General features: G+C 39.9%; 4 protein-coding genes across 12 annotated transcripts in view; all 4 read right to left on the bottom strand.

Moving 5' to 3' along the window:
• Positions 1–78: 78 nt before the first annotated feature.
• Positions 79–5,947, bottom strand: fam113 (family with sequence similarity 113). 4 transcript variants are annotated; one of them, XM_020587958.1, is made up of 10 exons: positions 5,863–5,947; positions 5,179–5,338; positions 4,719–4,800; positions 3,511–3,590; positions 3,081–3,313; positions 2,302–2,452; positions 1,243–1,489; positions 960–1,016; positions 647–721; positions 79–479 (listed from the first exon to the last, which is right to left on the bottom strand). In XM_020587958.1, the coding sequence occupies exons 2-10, from the start codon at positions 5,305–5,307 to the stop codon at positions 343–345; spliced, it is 1,191 nt and encodes a 396-aa protein (XP_020443614.1). In that variant the 5' UTR covers positions 5,308–5,338; positions 5,863–5,947; the 3' UTR covers positions 79–342. The 4 variants fall into 4 exon arrangements, with proteins under 4 accessions (XP_020443614.1, XP_020443611.1, XP_020443612.1 ...); XM_020587955.1 differs by having other exon boundaries at positions 80–479; positions 948–1,016; XM_020587956.1 differs by having other exon boundaries at positions 80–479; positions 948–1,016; positions 5,867–5,930.
• Positions 5,948–6,744: 797 nt separating this feature from the next.
• On the bottom strand, positions 6,745–12,487 carry rpgrip1 (RPGR interacting protein 1). The gene is made up of 17 exons (XM_020587938.1): positions 12,404–12,487; positions 12,164–12,277; positions 11,782–11,945; positions 11,334–11,679; positions 10,988–11,145; positions 10,392–10,627; positions 10,139–10,254; positions 9,771–9,991; positions 9,418–9,474; positions 9,122–9,318; positions 8,730–8,808; positions 8,472–8,538; positions 8,191–8,285; positions 7,778–7,967; positions 7,566–7,650; positions 7,303–7,430; positions 6,745–7,106 (listed from the first exon to the last, which is right to left on the bottom strand). The coding sequence occupies exons 2-17, from the start codon at positions 12,252–12,254 to the stop codon at positions 6,877–6,879; spliced, it is 2,460 nt and encodes an 819-aa protein (XP_020443594.1). The 5' UTR covers positions 12,255–12,277; positions 12,404–12,487; the 3' UTR covers positions 6,745–6,876.
• Positions 12,339–16,840, bottom strand: LOC109952733 (protein fantom-like). The gene is made up of 15 exons (XM_020587946.1): positions 16,667–16,840; positions 15,914–15,955; positions 15,650–15,767; positions 15,313–15,518; positions 15,118–15,217; positions 14,689–14,829; positions 14,270–14,375; positions 14,072–14,095; positions 13,845–13,991; positions 13,527–13,600; positions 13,117–13,337; positions 12,849–12,955; positions 12,684–12,734; positions 12,404–12,583; positions 12,339–12,347 (listed from the first exon to the last, which is right to left on the bottom strand). Exons 1-15 carry the CDS (start codon positions 16,752–16,754, stop codon positions 12,339–12,341), a joined length of 1,614 nt encoding a protein of 537 aa, XP_020443602.1. The 5' UTR covers positions 16,755–16,840.
• A 1,056-nt stretch (positions 16,841–17,896) lies between these two features.
• LOC109952731 (E3 ubiquitin-protein ligase TRIM39-like) overlaps positions 17,897–20,353 on the bottom strand; it is a 15,875-nt gene continuing 13,418 nt past the window's right edge. For all 6 annotated transcript variants that reach the window (XM_020587943.1, XM_020587941.1, XM_020587940.1 and 3 more), the window contains 5 exons: positions 20,027–20,260; positions 19,762–19,909; positions 19,586–19,612; positions 18,910–19,055; positions 17,897–18,799 (listed from right to left, as the gene is read on the bottom strand). In XM_020587943.1, the coding sequence (XP_020443599.1) occupies positions 18,371–18,799; positions 18,910–19,055; positions 19,586–19,612; positions 19,762–19,909; positions 20,027–20,260 (984 nt within the window). In that variant the 3' untranslated portion in view covers positions 17,897–18,370. The remainder of the gene's footprint in view (positions 18,800–18,909; positions 19,056–19,585; positions 19,613–19,761; positions 19,910–20,026; positions 20,261–20,353) is intronic.

The raw sequence follows: 20,353 nt of genomic DNA, 5'->3' as shown, positions 1-20,353 counted from the left end.
ACAACCTAAAGTAAATATTTTTACATCATTGATGACCTGTGAGGGACGTGATATAACCCAAAACAGTTCATTTTAATCTTAACTTTAATATAGTACAAGGCACCTGACAAAGTACATAAAAGCTTTGAAATGCGCACATTACAAAGTCATTTTACCCAATCTTCTCAGTTGAAGATCAAGTCAACTTGTGCAGAAGAGAGCTTATATAAAATCTCAAAATAATACAATATAGTTCCTCCCCCCCCCTAAAAAAGGCCGGTGGGGCAGCAGATGCAAGTTGAAGACAAGAAGGGGAATTTAACCAAGTCTGAATCCTGTAAAACGCCTGTTTTAGTAGTAGTGTCAATGAGAGGTGTGTTGGCCGTGTCTGCGACAAGTGTAAGGAACATAGTGGTGCCTGGTGTGCCGGCTCCTCATCACATGCTGATGACGGTGCTCATAGTAGGGCTCAAAGTGATAATGAGGACTGTAGTTGAAACCTATGAAACACAAATACCTTGGTCTTAACATCAAATATCATTCCATACATGTTAAAATGATGAGGTATAACTTAAAAAGCCTAAGAAGTACTATTTCCACTGCAGTGCAGAGTGGAACTGGACCTGGGTGGTCTGGTCTAAGGATTGTACACCGTCTACCTACTTACCATTTCTTGCATGTCTATGGACTGGCGCGTGAATCTTTGATGGAGGGGCACGTCTGTGTCTGTCGTAATTTCCCTCTGTGAACAATGAAGAGTGGAAGGGCAGCGAGGCAGGGATTCCAAAAAGAGAGAAAACGTTAGTGATTCAGGACAACAAAACTGATCCAGAAGTTAAGTATTTTAAGCAGTTTTCCCTTTTGAACACAGATCAAGGACACAGCAGGCAGACATGAAGCAAGAACCTTAAAACCCCAAAAACCCTGTCTGTGTGGATGTTACACACAGTACAATAACACATCATCACCTGATGTCTTACTTGCAGGCCTGATAACATTTCCATTGGCTGGTTGCTGATCTGTGACCTCAATATTCTCTGAAAAAGAACAAACTCATGTTAACATAAATGAATAGAACACATTCATTAAAAACCCCTTTAACAGAAACCAAAAATGCATGTGTGTAAGAGGTAGAGTTTCCCAGTTTGCTGGAGAATAGAAGAAAAAAAAAACACCACCCCATTATTGCAGTATGCCTAAACAGCAAGTTTTGTCCTCCAGTGGGAGAGTACATTTCTACATGTGTGCAGTCTTCCACCTCACCAGCAACAGTCAGTGGACAGGGCATGATGACACCCCAGGCCTGTGCAGCGTGCTGTAACAGCAGGGATGTTATCTTGCGGTGGGCAAGGGCGTTCCAGTGGACCCCATCTTTTGTACGGTGATGCAGGGAGAAGCGGAACTGGAAGTGGAAGTCCAACACGTCCATGCTGTAGGCATCAGCCAGAGTTGCACTGTAGAAGTTGGCTTCAATCACATCGTAACGCAGCTGGGATGCTTTGTGCTCAATCTGAGGCCATTGAAAGGGAGAGGACAAGACTCTAATGGTGCACTTTCACCAACATCTCTCTGCTGTGGGACAGGGCTACAAATACAACCTGCTGGAACTAGTGTGGCATGTGAACTAACAGCAGCAGTCTACAAAGTTGTTAACAGTGTTCATTTCTCATGTTAAAGTTCAATCAACTGAACTCAAGGTGAAGAAAAGGAAGCAGGTCAATTTGCAATCAAATCAAATGTGACTCACTTGGCTACAGATATGAATGGGAAGCAGCTTTTCGACTGCCCTATCAGGGTGGAGGAGCAGCAATAGTTCAGAGGAAAATAGACAAATAAGCCTCTTACCCTCCAGAGAAAATGTATGTACTGAAAATACAACCAAAGTCAGTTTTTACAAACTAAGAAATTCCTGCAGTTTCAGTGATGCAACCCAATTTAGTGTTACTGGACTGAATGTAACAGACACCTGGTCAGATCACACATACAGTATCTACTGCATATTGTGGTGGTCTTCTTGCTATAATAAGGGGAACTTTTAAATAAAATCACAATGGTAATATTGCATTTGAAAATATTTTCCCAAACTAGATGCCACATACATACACTACGTATGTGGCATCTAGTTTGCATTCCTGTTTCCTGTCTGCCCCTCTGCTTCGTTTGTCCACCTGCTGTTGTTCTGCTGACAGGGAAGCTGATTCTGTCAGTGTGGGCTGAGTCAATGTACAGTACATGCCTTGCATTGTAAGGGGATATATTTTTGGGACAGAGCCAACACATTTCCATATTTACTTATGATACAGATTGTTTATGATGTTGTACCTCAGGAATCAGGAAACCACCTCTGATTCTTTTAGCCAAGGGCATGGTGAGGCTCCATATTACCAGGGTTTCCTTTGGCAGAATTGCAACCAGCTCCTCAAAAAACCTGTTGAGGTTTTCCTTGTAGTCACTGATCCAATTGCACTTGTATCTACAAATCAACACAGGAAAAACATTCACTATGCACTACTAACTGGGGCTTTGTTGGACAGCAAACATCTGTCTCTATCACATACACCATTTTGGACAAAATCTTATGATGCTGCATGACTTAGTGAGTATCGAGTCTGTGGAAAAGCACAGCTGTTTGGAGCAGGATACTATCATGCAGAGAAATGCTCACCTCTCCCCACACTTCTCTCACTGCTGGATCAAAGGCTGGGGATGAATTACACCACAACTACATACTTTTGGCTGACCCAAAAATCACATTTGATAAAAGTTATGCACAGTATGTTAAAGTGCAAGACTCCTGAAAAGTAACATCTTATAGAAAAAAAAAAGGATTTTCATATATGAATACTCAAGAATTTTTTTTTCTGACATAATATATGTATATCAAAAGAAAGCAACTAATCCAGGAACATGGCATAAGTTCTTGAAAATTATATTTTTATTTCACTTTGTATCAAACAGCTAGAAACTGCCTGTCTCACCACTTTAAAATACAACAGCAGCCCCTTAATGACCAAGTCACACTTTTACAATATCAAATGAACAGGCAGGGAAACGGTACTACTACAGTAGAACTAATAACAGATACTCCTTCACCTACTCACCTCGAAATATCCCAAATGCAGGAATTAACAATGACTACATCTGGTTTCATGCCGTGGCGGATATCTTTCAAGATACTCTGCATGTATCCATTGTAGATGCGTGTCACGAAATAGAAGCGGACCAAGTGGTGGGCTGATTGAAACTGTCGGACCTCTCTGTATTCTGTTCCATTGTGCATCTGATTTAGGCACCCTCCTTCTACCAAGCAGTCCTGCTCGAAGTTCATCTCCCCCTGATCAAAGAAAGATGTGACAGCGAGGACAAGAAAAACAAAACAGAAGAGACACAAATAATACATATTTCAGGACAGATGAAAAAGCAGAAGAGGCACAGACTTCTGTCCAAAGCTACATATACATTTCTTTTAGTGCTTCGCCCTCTTTGTCTTCTTTTCATCACTATGTAAAAGTGTTAAATATTAGTCCTTGCCTTGCTCTTGAGTTGGTTCCAGGTCAGATATTTTTCGCTCTGCAGCAGGAGAACAAGGTCCTTGTAAACAGAGCGCTGAACTGAGGAAGAAATACACAGAGCACCAAAAATGACAATGTGACAAGTTCATCCATGTTCATAACCCAGCAATCTAATAAAGGGTGCCTACAGATTAGATGTATAACTAACTACTCAACTGTTAAAAGTAAATGTACAAAATAACCTTCCTGGCAGCAAGATGACACATAGGAATTTTAATTACTTTAAGTCATAATCTTACTTGGTGCAAACCAGGATTATCATCAGATACTAAAATGAAAACTAACAAAAACTATTGGTTTTGAAACATTTTCATAAACTGAAATGAACTAATTTACCTGAAGAAAACTAATAATGGTTGCTAAAAAAAAACTACATTAAAATAAAGAAAAACAAAAATAAATGTTATCATTCTGTACAGAGGTTCATTCAAGACAGGGGGTGACCCAAAAATCTGTGTAGCTGTAGCTTGCAAGCTGTAAATGGCAATAAAGCACCAGGACCTACATTTACATCTTATCAAGTGAAAGAGTGAGGTCAAGATGTCAGGAAGAAAACAGAAAACTCAACAAATCTTTAAATTCATCTTCAAAGTTATTATCAAAAGATCACATAGCATTCATAGAAATTCTTGGATGCAGAGAGAAAGAGCATTAGCAACAAGGGTAACATTAGCGATAACATCCAGCAAACAGCAAAACTTAACACACTGCTTGAAAAGATGAGCGAGAGGAGTGGATAACCAACCCCAAACAAAGAATATATATATATAAACAAAACAAAAAACAGGAAAATGCACTCATCAATAGCAATAACAGAAGAATGTATAAACTGGCTTGAAGTAAACTGGTTAAACGTTCAAATCGTGATCTTTGCCAGTCTGAAATGTGTATTTCATACATTAGTGTAGTTTAGTCTTGAAATTTTAATATCTTCATGATCAGTTGATTTATACTGGCCCTTGACAAATTGTGTCCTTAACTAAATCTAGTAAAACTAAAATAAGTTAAAACTAAATAATAATTAGTCCATAAACTAAACAGAAATTCAGATTGAATCAAAAAATATCAAAATAAAACTAATTTGGAAATGGGAAACTATTATAACAAACTTCTAGACACCTGTTCAAACAATCTTTGCAGGAGGAGGTAAAGTTAAATACTACTCACTGGAGTCTCCCAGCACCAAAACAAACTTGTTATGGAGCAGCTGACTGCACTGCTGGTGGCTTGCAAGATTCATCATCTCCTTCTGTCAATACAAAGCAAATATGAGAGAAAGAGAGAAATAGAAACCAAACATTTAGTCTTACCATTAAAACACTGTGAAAGCAAGAAGACAATTTACTTATGAAATACAATGCAAGTGGGATTCGGCCTGACAAGTGTAAGTAAGACTATGCTACATAACTGTGTTATTTAAAATTATATACTTCTTATATGAGGAATGCTTGGGACCATAAGAGGAAAACACTATATCAGTAAGGAGTGGGATGACCATGATGTGATTATGACAATGTAGGATTTTGAAAATGATTAATTTTATTACTTAGTGATTTTTTCTGTGCCTATCCTCCAAACGGCCATTGTTATTTATGTGTCGCAAACATTTTACTGGAAGTGAACTAACCTTATGGTTGATCAAGTTCCTGAGGTCTCTGGTATACTGGTATACTGGTACTGAGCTCTTTAAGAGCTGCTGACAATCAGATCCTGCACAGAGATCAGGGTCGTGGACAAAATCTTTGGCGCCGTGCATCTGTCCCCTTCTGTTTCAATTAAAAAATAACCTAACAATAGATAACAGGCTGGTTAGATTAAGCATAGCACAAGATATGGTTATGTTCAGGCTACCGTAAAGGTGTCTTCACATTATTGCTGAAAAACAAGCTTTTGTGCACCCTTCACCTTGATCTACCTTAACAGATAGCTAGCTTTAACCACAACTAGCCATATTTTTACGAGTCACCCTCTTGCTAAAGCCACACAACAGGTCAAACTTTGCATATGGATAGATGTGGGTTTTAGAAGTCAATATTGTCTGTAAATTTTGAGGTAACCACCATAACTTTTTTAAATCAACTTAGGCCTCATTTAGCTAATGTGGCGCCAAAGCTGGAATTCATACTAGCTATCCCGAAAGTTTTCTTTGCCATAAGTTAGCCAAGAGCATCTCAGATTATAGCAACCAATTCACGACTGTGCTCATAAAAACATTACTAGTTTTACCCGTTTCTGGAAAAAAAAGAAAAGAAAAAAAGCCCCTCCAAACATTTATGTTCACTTTGAAAAGGAAAGCCAAATTAAACCATACCTACTTAGCGTCCTGATAAAATCCTCCAAAAGAAGTACCTTTACAAACAAACAAGTTTATAATTGGACCAATCAAATTGTAGGGCTCAAATCAAAGAATATCATTGGACAATAAAGGTGTCACTCAATTACTGCTGCAATTAAAGCCCAGAGATCCGCCCACCTAACATTTTCTATAAGAATACGCCCAGGGGTTAGTGGAGGCTGGAAAATATAAATCACTTTCATTTTACTACACAATCAAGTATAACATACAAATAAATTAGGCCTATTTATTATCATCACTTAAAGGTAATGCAAATTTAACCAGAATTCGTCATGCAAATTTTACATTTAACCTAATATTTTAATTATTTCTGCTATTTGAATAATAAGTGTATTAGATTGATTTCTGTTTCTAAATTTTAAATATATTTAAATATTACTATACATAATTATTAGTAGTTTTTATGTTGTATTCATTGAATAAACATTAATTTCGAATGCTTTTGTGTGGTCAAATGTAACAAATATAGGTCACAGTTGTGGAGTAACACTTGTTTTTATTACCTGATCAGTCATAACTGCTTTTATGGTATGTATATCTTAAATCCACTCTGATCGCAGATGTGCTTTCAAACTGAGCTTTTGTTGTCAAGGATAAATCATTAAAACCAAATCAGTCTTATGTGCTTCAACTGACAAAATTATTATTCATTAACAGAGGCAGGACTATTTCAGGCAGACGGTATAGCTCCCCACTCCTTCTCTATCATGTATGTGACCAAGTGCTTATATATACCACAGCACCCAAAGCATTTAGCTCATGAACAATAATTCATGATTCAACTCTAGTGAGTCAGGGCAGGCAGAACAAACAGGACACCAACATTTAGCAGCTCTCACTAGTATTTTAATGACATAATCCACAGTCCTTGCTTGGTGCAAAACATATTCTTAACAGCTATAATCAATATTTAATAACAATGACAACTGCATAAACTAATGTCTGTGCTCTTCATCTCACACTCTACTTTCAGTAGAAGTCACTGTTATCATCATAATCCATCACTTGTATCTGATCTTTTTTCATCTCTTCCACTTGTTTCTCTTTGTGCTTCTCCTCCTCTTCTTCATCTGTCTTGTCTTCTTTCTTAGTGTCATCTTTTTGGTGAAATTCCTGGTATATCCCAGTCAGAGCTTTTGCTGCTTCCACAGACACTTTCAGATTTCCTATCACCTCCCTGTCTTCATCCACACTCACGACTGGAGGAAACAGGCAGAAAAATTTAGAAAACTCCATGTTTTCACATAGTGTCCCTGCAGGAATATGATTAGTAGTGTTTTCTTTGCACCTTTCTTTTTATTATTGACTCACAACCAACTTAAAAATAATCCACACTATAGCATGCAAAACACCAGACACACAGAGGTGAAACTATTACACAAACACAACACCTACTGTCAATTTGTTGTTCGATGACATCATTTCCTGTGAGCAGCAGTTCCTGTAGGTCCACAAAGGCATGTCCAACATCCACACACTCCTTGTCATCATCCATTGGCTCACTGACTACTGTGAACTTTAACCTGCCATGACACACACCCACCATTACATTTTGTAATTTGGGTCTGTTGACATCCATAAACAGCAGAGTCATCATCTGATGGATTTACTCACACTTTAATATGTAAAATTACACAAAAAAATACAAATGACACTACCTGCCCTGGGTGGGGTCAGTGCCCTCCAGCATGGTGTAAAGATAGTGTCTGAGTGGAGCTGACTGCGAACCATCCACATAGATCACTGAGAGAGACAAGGACAGAGAGTCTGTGTTCATAAAAGACAATCATAATCATAAATGATTAGATTTTATAAAAGGTCTTTAAGATGAACACGTAAAAACAAACACACAAAGCTCACCAACTCTCACCTCGTGTGAAGTTGTAGTGAATCTCCTCCCCCTGTGTGGGTTTGCGGAGGGACATGGGTGTTTCTGTCATCTCCACTGGGACGCCCAGCAGCCGATATTCCACATAAACACGGTGCACTGACTCGTCCATCGCCACGCTTGAGGATGGTTCAAATGTCAGGGACAGGATCTCAATTCTCAGCTTGTCTCCCTTAAATGCAATGAAATGCTGTTCAGTTCATAACCATTTACTGAAGCAGATGACACATACTGACATGCGACTGACAGATTTATCTATTTGTTTTATAACTTTTGAGTTTATTTAACATCAAACTTATATTAGATCCACAGATGGACAAAAGATAATACTATAATGTGATGCTAAAATCCTCACTCATTTGTTTTCCACTGATTTCTCTCACTCACTCATGTACCTTTCTCTGTTTTCGTTTAGGTGCGATGATTATTATGTCACTTTGCGAGGAACTTGACTCTGATGATTCTGGCGTTTCACTGTCTCCTGCAGCAGCTGTTAAAAATTAACACGAGAAGACCTGAATTGATTTCATTTTAAATGTCCATATTTCTTAAAGGGTTTGAGCTCAGGTTATGTTGTCATTTTTAATATTTAAACAATGGCAGAGTGATGTTTAATATAACAGAGAAACTCAACACAAGCGTTTATTGGCCCTGTTATGTGTATGTGAATAATTACCATTCTCACTCCTTTCCTCTTCTTCTTCCTCTTCATCCACTGACACCTGAGTCACAGAGGGAACGTCCTGAAGTAAGAAGAAATGATATATGAAGCCATTCACCTTCGGATTCTCAAATGATGTTTTTATTTTTTAATTACTGCTTTGTTTCTTTGTACACCACTGTTTGGACTGTTGACTGCATTATTTCCTCTGCAAATGACTCATGATATGTAGTTTGAAGTTCTTTAAGCAACAGAGAGTAAATGAGCTCCTACCAGAATCCTGGCATCACTAGCAGATCTTCTCCTGGACAGTGTGGTCAGTGACTGTCTGGAAGGCGCTGCCTCTGAAGATCTTCAGTAAGATTAAAGTATGTCTTTATTGTATCTTAATTTGAAAACATTTGTAGCAGTGTAAAAAATTAAGACTGTACAAAGAAAGCACAGGTGATATAACACATTTAATGGTATATTTTGAATATTGAGCTTGAATTTAAACTTCAGAGGAAACAAATTTTTTTCTATCAATTAAAATCTGCTCTGACAGCTAAGATCCTGCTTCCTTTTTGTCTTTTTCCATAAAAACTTCTACAACTCTAAGAACACCAGACACCACACTAACAGATAATGAATTTGATTTTTCAAAGAAAAATCAATGAACAACTTACTTCCTAGCTGGTAAATCAGCGGGTGTGGTCAGTCTTGGCTCAGGGAACAGGTGGGTTGTACCTGGGTAAAGCACAGGTGACATCTTGGTGGATCTCTTCCTGTGTGAGGACTGATGAGTGGCTAGCAGTTTCACAGGGAGTGTTTGTTCAGGATGTATGTTCTGTGAATTATTGTGTTTGACAGGTGGAGGCCGAGGCTGTAAAAAGACAAAAATACTAGTAAACAAACTAGTTACATCATGAAAATAAACAGCTCAGTTCAGTAAATATATTTTGTTGAGGTATATAATTCTTACCCAAGCTTTTGTCTCTTTTTGTGCATCCTTCATTTCACTTGGTTCCAGCAGCCTTGTCTATAGTGAGAGCAAAGGAAAAAACAAACAGGCTTTAGGTTAAAGAACAGGATCTACTGTTGAAATTACTTTTTAATATTTACACATTGATTTTTGAGGACTTCTTTACTTGAAAATCTCTGCACATGATGTCACTTAATCACAATGTATAGTCATACAGTATTTCCTTTGATAGATGTTTAGTTTTTATTTTAGCAGTTTACTCTCTCTTGTTTGAAAACAAATGTATTTATATAAAAATACATGCTCAGCTCCAAAATTCCCAAACATTTTGACACACTATTACGTAGCTTCACCTTGACTTTGGGCTTGGCTGTAGACCTCTGTGGCACCTCAGACAGCTCTTTCCTTTTCCCCTCCCTCTCGCTGCTTCCCATTGCTCTACCCTGCTTCTCCACTGCTCTTCTTTGTCTCCCCAGCAGGGTGTCCAGTGTTGGTAGGAAGGGGTACTTCCATTTTATCATGACCCTAACCATGCCCCGAGGTCCCCCAGCTGGATCCCTCAGAACATAGTCACCTGGCACGACAGAGGAAACGGAGTGGCCCTTTTAAAACCAGCTTCTATGGTTCTTAATACAGACATTTGATGTAGCCCAACTGTAACAACAACATGCTGGCTTTCACCACTGAACGAGGGATGGAGATGAACACCTCTCTCCCTCACCTCTGATCTCTCTGCCTGTAGCCAGGGCTCGCAGTGGGATGGGGGTCTTGGCCAGATAGGCTGATGGCATCTGGTCATCGCTGTCATCAAATACATACACCCAGAGACTACTAGATCTGGACAGAAGTGACAGAAAACCCTTTAAATATTTAGCAAAAAGAGGAATCTTTACCATTAAGAGTTAAAATTTTCCAACAGTGTTGATGATACTCCTCAATATGGGCCAACCTTCAGTCAAAAATATACACCATACCTCAAATAGTGTAGCACATCAGTAGATATTGCCAGTGGGTAGCTGGTGGCATCGTTGAACACTGGGTCAGCGGTGCACTGGACTGTCTGAGAGACATGAGGCGGCAGGTCATAGAACCTGTATGTCAGGTAGGCATCAGGAAGGAGGCCTGGCCAGCGAGCGTTAAGGCCCACACAGCGCTCCAGCATAACCACCAACTCATTGGGGATCCCTCCACCATAGTCATGTAACTCCTGCTGTAATTAAAGTTTTTAGAAAGACTCACTGGGGGAAAACAAAGCCAGAATAGCATGCATTGCAATATACTGTACCACTGTATTTAAGTAAGAAAATGTGGAAGGTTTTTTCTGTTCGGGTGAAAATAAAATTAGTAAATAAACAAGTCCTTCTTCTTTACAGACTGCCCTCAACATACTGTAGATCATAAATACAATGCTGAACAGTATTTCCTTCCATTGTGGTCACACACTTTCAATACAGTGAAACCAGCCTTGAACCAAGGACATGAGACAACCTTTGTGCCCCTGGTTGAACAGGAACTTTTGGGCCTAAAGACAATGTTAATACAACAAAACTTGTTGCCGTCTGTGCCCTACTTCTTGACCGCTGTCTTGCCAACCATAAGAGATCTGCATAGGACTCCTCTGTGTCGCTCTTCTTTCAGCTGGCCCCTCTACCACACTGTCCATGGGCTTTGCAGGAGGGAACAGGCGCACCCAGAAATCCACAACACCAACAATTTCACTTTCAAGGCCTTGAAGAGAGAGATGTGTGGACATGAATTAATGCCTGTATTCAAACTAGTGCAGATGAAGAAACACAGGTAATACATAGGGTATTGTGGTGTAGAATATTCATTTTATAAAAGATGTTAACAGACTGTATGCAGGAAAAAGAAGCATAAAATTCTGTATAAATGTTTATGAATCAAACATTACTTACCTATGATGTTAAGACATCCACCAGTACGCTGCCCTCTCCTTTTCATGGGACCCATAAGAGACATGTGCCCACTTCCAAGGGTTACGAACCTGGCCCCTCCTAATGCCTGGTGGAGCTCCACTCTGACCCTTGACCCCTGACCTCCCAGCCTGCCCAGATCACGGGCTGTGAGAGCGTAGCGGGATGTAAAGCCATAGTTAGGCTGACTGCCTGACACCAGAGGAGTGGAGTGCACCTCGAAGTCCAGGAGACTGTAGGTGCAGAAGGTCACAATGTCCTCATCTCTGTCCACTCTGGGACACATGCTACCCATAGTCCGAAGTCCTGCTGGGGTGAAGGTGGCAGCCTGGAAGTGCACAAACAGCAGATATGAGCTTCTTAAAAGATTTCAAATGTAATTATTTAGAATCAAAAAACATCAGTTCAGGTACAAGGTCTACGTTTTCACCTTAAGATGGATCTCCAACAATGACTCCCCAGGTCTCAGATGGGATAAAGACAAGTCGTCCTCAATGGGCTGTACCACCTCCTGATCTCCAGCTGACCAGGTGTACTGTACTGGTATGGTGCGTTTATAGTTCCTGGGGCTGTACGCTAACTCTTTCAGCTGAGCTATAGAGCAGAAATAATAACGGTTTGAGATTCTGAAGGTTGCCCATTTTCACTAACCACCCAGTTGTGTTTTCCTAAACACACTGTAAATGAAAACACTTTACATGTGATTGAGGACTGCACAGTGCATGCCGCCTCTATGACAATGAATTAGTTAATAACTATACAAAAACAAAGATCTAAGTAAATTCAATATAATATATCTAAGTATATATAACCTTGTAATGTGTTGATCTGTAGAGCTCTTTTTGATAAAAGTTTGTCTTTCTCTGCCATCCTCCTCCTGCTCTCCTCCCTCTCTCTCTCCATCTTCTGGCTGACTGTGTTCAACTCTTCCTTGGGGTTAAAATGGAAAGACGAGGATTGAAATCACATCTGTAATAGCGTTCAGTGCTACTCAGCCTTGTGCGTATTTGACAGATGTATTTGCTGCGGACAGTATGTGTGTGTGTGTGTACCTTCAGGTCTTTACTGATCTGGTGCTCCAGCAGAAGAAGGTTTCTGGTTTTCTGTAACTCCAGTACAGTCTCAGCATGCAACGCCTGGATGCTTACCAGCTCACGAGATGAATCATCCACCTTCCCATCAGCTAAGAGGAAACGCAGACCCTCTCTGCCCTCCTGCTGCATCCTAAACATCTGTAGTTAGATGGAGAACATGATATGAAGTTTAAAAGTAGCTGATTTATTCTACTTAGCAAAAGCAATATTAACATACTGTAGGTACGAGAGCGCAAACCTTGATCTGCAAAAGAGTTTCACTGAGCTCCTCAACGCTCATGTCAAACACCTAGAAGAGAAGATGACAGCTGTGTCCGGATATGTGCCAAAAACAGGATACCACACAGAAAACCGACAAGAGACAGCTGTTCAAGAGTGAATGCTTCATGGCTTCATCTCTGACCTTGGTGACAGAGTCCAGTCTGTTCTGCAGAGCAGAGGCCTGCTCTCTGTACTGGAGAACCTCCTGTTCTAGATGTTCTCGTTTCTCTCTCATCATCACAGAACGCTCTAAATGAAATAACAACAGACACAAAAATGAATGAATAAATAAGATTACATATATGTGTCTTGTCCTAAGTTTCTCTCTAGGGAATCTATTTCCTTTTGGAGGGGAAGATAGTGTTGTCATGATTTATCTTCAAAAGCGAATCTCATGCTGAGATTCGTACCTCGTTCGTTCTCTCTCTGCTCCTCTAACAGCTCCTTCTCCTGCCTCAGTTTCTCCTTCTCCAGTTCCAGCCTGCCTTTCTCCTCCTTCTCTACTTTCAGCATTTCCTCCAGTCTCTGAATATCCATCCTGCAGATGTTCTCCCCCACGTCCTCCCTCTCCTGGTCCACTTCTCTCTGTTTTCGCACTTGCCCATTATGACTGATTTGTGCAGATAAAGTACTACAAAAGAGAACAGGCAAATATAAACATACAAGGACAAATATAAAATGACAGTTCAGAAGTCACTGCCAAATGTTGAGAGTACCTTTGTCATATTAGCAAAGGCCTCATCATTGAAGTCTTCTGGCTAATGTGCCTACTGTTTATTTTGTAAGTTATGGATTGTTCTGCAAAGATTAAAACTCCTACCTTTCTAAAAGAGTGTCATAGTTTTCTTTTATCAGATCCCTCTCTCCCTCCAAGTCTGATATCCTCTCCTGTAGCTGAAAGAGAAAAAATGATTAAGTTACACAGTCCCAGGTTTGTTATACTGACACGTCTGCCTCTTTCTGTCATCTAGGTTCTTGTCTCCTAGTCTGGATTTATACGTGCAGATTGGCAAGTCAAGTTAGATTTTAGTTATGCAGCCCAATATCACAAATCAGCACCACCACATATGACACCTTCTGCCCTTAGACTTTCAAACTGGATAAGGAACACAACAACAACAATGCAGCAATGTGGCACCTTGTCCAGGCTCTGTATAGAGAGGGTGGCAATGGTAAGTTGTCCCTCCAGTGCCAGCGCTCTCTGTCTCTCCTGCTTCAGCTGGTCAGTCAGATCTTCCACTTTCTCCAGCAGAGCTCCCTGGCTTTCCTTCAGTGACCTCTGACTCTGGGGTGAAAACAACTAATCTATGAGTAAGGTCTTGTAGTAAAGTATTCATTGATTTTGGTTTGTGCCGAGGCTTTTACCTCTTCTAGCTGCTTCTCATATGTCTGGAAAGACAGACAGAAAGAGAGAAAGAAAGAAAGCGCAAACCAAAGAAGGAAACAAACATTTATGGACCACTCCATGTTTTAAGTATCGAATTTGATATTTTAAGCAAATTAATAACAGTCAAATAAATAACTGATTTACAGATGAAATGGCTGACACAAAGGCTTTCTTACTTCTTGTAGGTTGTCAAACTTTTCCTGGGTGACTTTCAGAGCAGTGCTCTTGTCTGAGAGCTGCTTTTGTAGACGGATCAGATCCACATTCTCTCTGATGATTATTCTAGCAGGAAAATATTCTTATTTACATTACTGTAGTGATAACTGCAATAGAAGTGGTGACTGGTGGGAACAAAAAGGTGCTACTTCAGATATTTTACTGATTGTATAAATGAAGGTTTAAAAATACACTTAAATATAAAAGTAGCTAAGAACAAAAGCCTTACTTGAAGAAAATCAGGTTAGGCAAAGTTCAGTACATCATAACAAATCTACTGATTTAAAAATATACTCCAAAAGCTAAACCCCCCCCCAAAAAAACAATTTGACTGCAGTGTCAGGAAAAAAAAATTATCACTTCAACATTCCCCCAACACCTGTGTCTGTCGGCCTGCTGCTTCCTCATCTCTGTCATGGTTCCCTCTATCGCTGTCTCCTTCTCTTTCAATGTGTCTCTGAGTGCCTGGGCAGCCAGCTCCAGCTCTGCTACTCTCACCTGCTCTGTAACACAGGCCCTGCTGGATAGGAGAGGTGGTGAGTTCAAGGTGGAGGCATAGGAGGTTTTAGAGTAAAGGGGACACACAGGTGGTGGGAAGAAGGGAGAATGATGAGATGATTGGAGGTTTATAGGAGAGAAAGTACATGGATGTGTTTAGGACAATGAAGAATGGAAAAAACAGAGGCATAATTTACTTACAGACCTGAGCACAGACCATCTGTTTAATAAACAGGAGTGACTGATGAATGTCATTCTTCTTTTCTGTTTCTGCTTTGGTCATTCAATACATTACAAAGTAGACACTTACATCTCCATCTGTGCCCTGGTGTCTTCCAGTGTGGGGCCGTAGCGAGGCGGAGCTGTCTGAGCTGCCCTCCTGACTCCACCTTCCACATCCATAGATCTACCTGTCAAAAAGAAGAGATAGAGGAAGGGCACATAGTGAACAGGAAGAAGTCACTCTAGCCTATTATGAGCTAGATGTTTTTCACAACACACACACCTTTGCTAAACTTGTGTGGTGTGTGTCCTCCCAGGTCCATAATGTGCTGCTTGGCCAGGCTGAGTTTGCTCTGTAGCACCCCCTTCTGGCTCTCTAGCATAGCCACATGGGCTTCTAGCTCCTGTATGGTGTTCTCCATGTCCCTCTCCTTCACACCACTGGATCCAGGAGTGGCTTGTTGAAGACGCATCAGCCTGGTGGACATCCTGAGGCAAAGAGGGGACTTGTCTTTATTACATACTGTATGCTTTTAAATCTGGGCCCAGTTAAGCCCAAATGTCTGCTGTTAGGTAAAGTCATTAGTGTATTACAGAGTTTCTGCGGTAATGTGTACCACCTGCGTAGCCTCTGCTCCTGTGTCCTTGTGTGTTGTCTTAACACACTGTTCTCCTCCTGCAGTCGAAGATACAGGTCCTCCAGATCTCCCCTGGGAAACCAAAACAAGTGCCGAGGATCTGCAGGAGAGAGGCCGAGAGACAGAGAGAGAGACAGGCAGCAGAAATATTAAAAAAATGTTTAAAAAATGTATTTAGAGACATTTATTCATAGACAATTGAATTGCTCAAAATCTGATAAAGTGAGTTTTGCAAAGTGGTGTTACTTTTTGCCCTTTTCTTCCATGGCTTCACAGCACGTATAGTATCTGAGGAAACAACCGGAAGGTGATGTTTACAGAAAGTGTATTTGTAGACACACAAATGTAAACAAAGGTCCATTAATTTCCAAAACCCCCAGTCCTTACATCCACTCTGAACATTATCTGTTCCTTGTCTTACCTCAAAGCTACAGCTAATTGCAATTTTAACCATCAAGGAAAACACCAGACGTTTGATGAAAATGCTAACATTTAATGTACTTTGATCACTGGTGCTGTTGCTTTGTGATAAAACTGTTGTATTATCTATGATGATTAATAAAAAATCCTACCAAGTTCTAATGATATTAGTACTTTTTTTAAACAAATTGTTTAAGTAAACTTTATACATTTTTATAAAAAGTCATAATGTTTGCAGAGCACATTAATACAAAACTGGTCTTCTATAGTACTTCCAAAAATTTACATTGATAAATTGATAAAAGTAAATCTCTTCTAGCTAATAAAAGGCAACTTTTTATTTTTCTGGAAAACAGACTAAATTAGCGAGCTATCACTTAAGAACAAGCTCATGACCCAGTGATCTTCATTCTGAATTGTGATTTTGACTCTTCTATTTTATCATTACTTAATGGACCTGTCACTGAAATTCTAATTCCTACAATTTCAGGTATTAATTAATTCTTGGAACATTAAACAATGTTCCAAAAGCATTCATGCCCACTTATTACAGAGCATTGCACACATCCATACACAAACCTGAAACAGCTGGCATCAGTCCCCCTCTCATCAGTCCAACATCTCTGACGGGGAGGTCCCCAGCCGTCTCGTCCACCACTGGTGACATCACACCTCACTGGTCTTCAAAATGTCACTATATCCGACCGGTCACATTTACAGACATAACTGGTTCACTCGCCTCCATTCAGGTGAAATTATACACTGGAATGGGGAAAAATGGTTGTATGAAAAGTACAATTCAACCCTGTGACCATGACTTCTTACATTTACATATCATATATTCAATTAATTATAGATCCTTAAAAAAACCATTCCAATCAACACTACAATAAACACATTCTATATTAAATTGCTAACTTCCCTGTGGGTCTTAAAGTGGAGCCAAAGCAATGAGAAAGCAGTACCTTCTGTTACAGAGATGAGCTTTTAAACCGACTTGTCAAAATGGCAGTCCACTACCTTACCTCTGCTCAAGCCTGTAGATGTCATTCTCAAGAGCATCAGCTTTTCTATACAGTTTTAATCAAGTCATCAGCCAAATTTGATAGTTTGCTGTTTTAAGCTCTACACTGCTTACACAGTTACTTATAAAAAAAAAGCAGCACTTCCAACTCATACTGGGTGGACAATGGGGATTTCTGATGCTCCCTCCTACATTACAATATCAGACATTAATACTGAAAACTACATTCAGTAATATTTGGCTTACCCTTGTTTGCTGGCCATCTAAAGCAGGTTACCTCTGGTACAGAAACATGTTGTTAACTTGTTCTTTGTAATCTGGAGGCTGTGTGTCACTGCCCTGTGCTCAGATGATTTCAGTTTTAATCCCTCTTTATCCCTTCGTCTTTCACAGCCCCTTTTAGCTCAGTCTTTACAGATACAGTATGTTTCCTAGCTAAAAATCTTCCTGAAATGAACAATGTTAAATGATTAGTTGCCATAACTGTGTGTTTATGTGCACACATTTTGTTCAGTGACATATCTTGTAGTGTACCTTATGTGTATGTATTGCCTGCCCCAAGATTCAGTCCTGAAATCTGTCTCAGTGCTCCATCTGCCTTGGAGCTAATCCTCTTTACTAATCTGATTCGTAACCACAAAGTTGTACAATCTAAGACTGAAGTCAGTTTTGTCTCTGCAGTGGCTCAGGATAGATATTAACAGAATGAGGCAAGCCTACAATCAGCTATTTTGTGAAAGAAGGAGGGTAAAGGAGGAGAGGAAACAAAGGGAGGTTTGATAGATGCAATACTTTAAAGTTTATTGAGGGAAGGGATCAAGTCAGAAACATGATATGTGTGGTCCATGTGTAAAAGGAGCTTTTGTTGTTGAAGGAAACATCAATTACTGATGAAAAGTATCATCTCTCCCCAACAGGAAATATAACATGTTTTGTACCTCTGAAGATTTCAGATGGCAGCCAAAATTATGATGAACTAGCAAAAGTGTTTCAAGTGTATAGTTCGACTCTTTGAGTTTAAATAAGGATCGTCTATAGGCCTAGACTAATTGTTGGCAGATTAAACAGTACCATTGCTTGATTCTGAGGTTGTGACACATTTTTAGATTTGTTCTTTATCAGAGATGAATTTCAGATAAATTGTGTACTGTTCTGTAAATTAACAAGTCTTCATATCAACAAAAACAACAGTTTTATGTGGAACACCTATTCATAAACAAAGTACCATGAGATAAAAAACAATGAATATCCTTTTGACATCATATTGTAATATCATCTAAATCCCCGCCTCTATTGACACTGACAGGGCAGATGATGAGGGGTGATTTGTTGTTGCCACTGTCACTTATTTCTGGATTAAAAAAGGGAAACATGGCCTCACTGAATTCGAACTGTGTAAAAGAATAAATGAGTGACTTGGACTCAACATCATAAAAAGACACTGTCCCATCCTCATAATCTAAAAACACCCCGACAATCTGCAGCCTCTGAGGCAGACACAGCAGCTCTGCCTGTGCTGCACATGCCCGGTACTCATTGCCTTTCCTCAAACAAACAGTCCAGTAGCCTTCCCCTGGGCTTAGGGTCACCACACCTTTCCTGTTGACTGACTGTCGGGCTACACCCAAGTCCCAAGCTGTCTTGTCTCCCACATCCACTTCCCAGTAGTGCCTCCCTGTGGTGAAACCCTGCATAGCAAGATTGTTTCAGGTTACTCACACTGTTAATTTCTCAGGGATAGAAACAGAAAGAAATAATATTCCTGGATTACAGGAATTTACAAAGCATAGTTATTTACCTTGGTGGCAAGGACACATGGTGCTGTGTCAAAACGCTCGGGTACATCTTCCAGGTTCTGTTCAGCATCTCCATCCCAGACCCGTCTCCCATCCTCTGATAGAAGCAGCCAAGGGTTGGCTGTCCTGGGGTCCAGATGAACATCAGCTGGTAGACACACAAGAGTTCATATGGACTTTTAACTAATTTCCTCTCTCTCTTCAAAGATTAAATGAATTAGTTGAGGTATCCTGAAAACCAAAATATACTTGGAAAGTAGTAAGATCACACCATGATCTCAGTGTTACAAAGGCAGGTTATCAGACGTCTTTTACAGCTGACAAATTAAGTCAGTAAAGCCAATCGGAGTTAAAACAATTCACCAATAAAAAAGATGATTGAATGTAAAATTAATTGTAAAGATTGTGATGATCAGCTAACTGCTTTGGTAATGTGTTAGGTAAAAATCAACGATTCCACCGTCTAACATGAGCATTTGCTCCTGTACTCATTTTTATTGTAAACTACAGTAATTATGTATGGACTGTGGACTGTTGGTTGGACAAAAATAGGCAGTTTGAGGATGTCAAACACAGTTGGTTGTGATTTTGTTGAGAAACAGATGTAATAAAGAGAAAACAATGACAAATGCTGAAAGATGTGAGACTGTTGCTAATGACATTGTAGTTCAACTGTACCTGCATACGGCTGAATCTTCTCATGCTCTGTGAGTGTATAAGAACATACAAGCCACAATGAGCCAAACAACATTCATGTATTTAAGCTGCGTACAGTGACATTAAATCAAAGCAGCTGCTGTGTTACAGAATGTAGTGTTGGAATGTAGCATTGAGGAATCTTTTTAGAACATGACCTTCAATGGTAAGTTGTTTCAAAACCAAGCGAAGCTGCTGTTCAATGTTGTTCACCGCTCTCCTTACAGTTCCCAGGCATGTGTCTGCATGGACAATGATGTCAGAGGAGGGTTTGGCAGAAGGAGGAGAACTCAGAGCCGGAAACCTCTGACATAACATAGTTAGATAAGAAAGAAATGGCTTTAGAGCAGAGATGAGACTGGATAAGAAGAAAGGCAATGACAAATGATCCTTCTCTCATTTGACTCTGAATCCTCTCCTGACCTCCAGAAGGTAGAGGTGGTCGTCGGTATGAGAAAGCTGCTCCATCTCACTTCTCTTCTTCTCCAGCTCAGTGATTTCCAGCTCCAGCTCTGAGATGATCCTCTCTGCCCTCTGCTCTGCTGCAGCCTGCTTCCTCTGGATCATTTCCACCAAGTCAGCTTGACTTCTCTCCATGGAACGAACCAGAGCTGAAAAGACCTTCGTGCTTTCTTCAATGTCCCTTTTTGAGTTTTCCTGGACACATTGAAATCTCTGAATTTTTTAAAAAGTCGACTGTTTAAGTCAAGGCAATACTAGCAAAATTTTCTTATCTTAGGGAGTTTCAAT

Source organism: Monopterus albus, unplaced genomic scaffold (genome assembly GCF_001952655.1).
Source record: "Monopterus albus unplaced genomic scaffold, M_albus_1.0 scaffold489.1, whole genome shotgun sequence".
NCBI classification, from domain to species: domain Eukaryota; kingdom Metazoa; phylum Chordata; class Actinopteri; order Synbranchiformes; family Synbranchidae; genus Monopterus; species Monopterus albus.
The sequence above is the reverse complement of the archived record's forward strand: the minus strand, read 5'-3'. Positions and strand labels throughout refer to the sequence as shown.